The 2,490-nt window shown below is 27.8% G+C and overlaps 1 protein-coding gene across 2 annotated transcripts in view; it reads left to right on the top strand.

Annotated features, from left to right (window-relative positions):
* Nucleotides 1–2,490, top strand: part of LOC106792348 (thyrotroph embryonic factor) — a gene marked incomplete at its 5' end in the record, with an annotated part of 15,650 nt that overhangs the window by 8,040 nt on the left and 5,120 nt on the right. Inside the window, 3 exon segments of one of the 2 annotated variants that reach the window (XM_014758727.1) lie at nt 222–462; nt 1,433–1,581; nt 2,329–2,466. In XM_014758727.1, coding sequence (XP_014614213.1) covers nt 222–462; nt 1,433–1,581; nt 2,329–2,466 — 528 coding nt within the window. 2 annotated transcript variants of the gene reach the window in all.

The following is a 2,490-nucleotide window of genomic DNA, read 5'->3' on the forward strand; positions in this document are numbered from 1 at the left end:
CATACAACATTGTATTAATCTCACTTTCTAATCATTTATAATAATATATTTTAATTAATTGTGTACAAAAAAAAAAAAGAAACAAACAAACAAAAATAAATGTTATATATATATATACGTATAACAATAAATAGAATTAAAAGGAAAAATTTTATATTGAAAAAGAAAGCAACCAAAAAAAAATAAAAAAAAAAATTGTTTATTAATAATTTGTTAAATAGTACGTGGACCTGGACGAGTTTCTCTCCGAAAATGGCATCCCTGTAGATGGTGTAGCCGGTGGTGGGCAAGGTACTATGCAGAGCGCACAGTTGCACAAGATCAACAATACTGAAGCTGCGAGTCATCAGGGACCAGCAAGTCTTCATTTAGAACCGGTCACCAAACGGGAAAGGTCACCCTCGCCGAGTGAGGGTTGTTGTTCACCTGACACCTTAAACCCACCTTCACCAGCGGACTCCAGTAAGTTCAATCATCTTCATCTTCATTTCAATTTATTTATTATTATTCGTAATTTGTTTTGGTTAATATCTTTTATTACCCCTTTTTACAACGTTAAGGGTGAATTTCAAAGTACTCGGGGGATGATTTTTTTCGTTCAATTATTATTTAATCTTTTTATTCTTAAATTATAAAACTTATTTGTATTTTTTTTGCACAAACGTTTGATTTTTTATTTTTGTATATTATAAGATTGATCAGAAGTTTTGTTATTTATAGACTAAAAATTTGTACATTATATTTACAAGATATAGTACATATTTATATATAGAAAATTACTAGTCTAGGAATTTGTTTCTTTTCTTATACAATATAGACCAAAACTTTGAAAGATTAACTGATAAATCATATTGTATATATGTAATTAAAGTTGTAATTTGATAAACTTCAATAATAGTTTAATTATCTGAAATAAAAATGAATCTAATTGTAAAACCATCTAAAAACAGAGAGTAAGATAATTTATTTGTAAGATCTTCTAAGAACTTTTGTATAAACTATTCTTTTATTTTTCTATATTTATTTAAAATTCACAATTGTAAGAATAATATTTTGGGATCAATTTATTGATTATAATTATGATAAATGTAGTGGAACATATCTACGATCAATAAATAATTAATTAACAATTGTATTCAATCTTAATGGTATATTTTATATACACATATATCTATATGATATATTTAATATACATGTATTAAGTAACAAAAAATAATTCGAATTATTTAATATATAAAATAAAAAGAACGAAGAACGTTTGACGATTATTTTCTGTAAAAATTTAATTCGAATAAAAAAAAAGTATCCAACAACGATAATAAATCCTATTTTATAAATAAATTTAAACAAAAGTTTAATAATTAGAGAAATCATTTCAAAAGACTAACGTCCGAATTTGTTTCCGATTATTTTGAATTTTTTCGCGCAACAGATTCGGAGGACTCGTCACGAATACAATATGGCTTCTCTCTTGTAGCGCTCTCAATGGCGTCATCGGGCCGAGATTTCGATCCACGAACAAGGGCCTTTTCCGACGAGGAACTCAAACCACAACCGATGATCAAGAAATCACGGAAACAGGTAAGACAAAAATAATACAACACGCAAAATCGTCGTGCCATAAAACAACATATAAACAAACATAAAACAATAATATATAAAATATATACAGTTTCTCTAAAAACTAATAATAAAATAAATAAATAATTAATTACTATAATAGCCCCCTAATTGTTAACGTATTACCATGAGAATAATAAACAAATACAACAAAAAAGAAAAAGAAAATATCAAATAAATAAATTAACACACTCAGTCGGTAAAGTAAATTTCTTACAATCAGCTTAGCTGGATATATACATTTTCAATTAATTATATTTCATATTATTTTCATTATTATTATTTAATAAAAAAAAAAATAAATCTAACACAAAATTCTCCAATACTCATTTAAAGTTAATTCTAAGTTTTATTAACTTAAAATTGTATAAATGAAAAGTAAACATAACAATAGACAATTTAAATGATCCACGTTGCCAATGAAACGAATAGTTAATAATAGGTTTGTCATTGATATATGAAAAAAAGAAAAAAAGAAGAAAAAAAAAAAGGAAACAAGATAGAAAAGTTACTGAAAGAAAAAAAGGAAAAACAAACAAATAGAAATAGAAAGAGGTTATGACCCTAACTCACAAAAGAGACAGACACTACCATTAGCATCACTAGCACCACTACTACTACTATTACTACCACACTATCATTACTATTACCATTACAATTATGTCTATGAAATGATCGACACAATGTCTGCATTCTGTGTTCTTATAGTTCGTTCCGGATGACTTGAAGGATGACAAATACTGGGCGCGTCGTAGGAAGAACAACATGGCGGCGAAACGATCACGAGACGCACGACGCATGAAGGAGAACCAGATAGCTCTCAGGGCCGGCTTCCTCGAGAAAGAAGTGAGCTACCTATCTCTTTCTATC

The sequence above is a fragment of the Polistes canadensis genome, unplaced genomic scaffold, assembly GCF_001313835.1.
Source record: "Polistes canadensis isolate GaletaPanama2010 unplaced genomic scaffold, ASM131383v1 scaffold_410, whole genome shotgun sequence".
Taxonomy (NCBI): Eukaryota; Metazoa; Arthropoda; class Insecta; order Hymenoptera; family Vespidae; genus Polistes; species Polistes canadensis.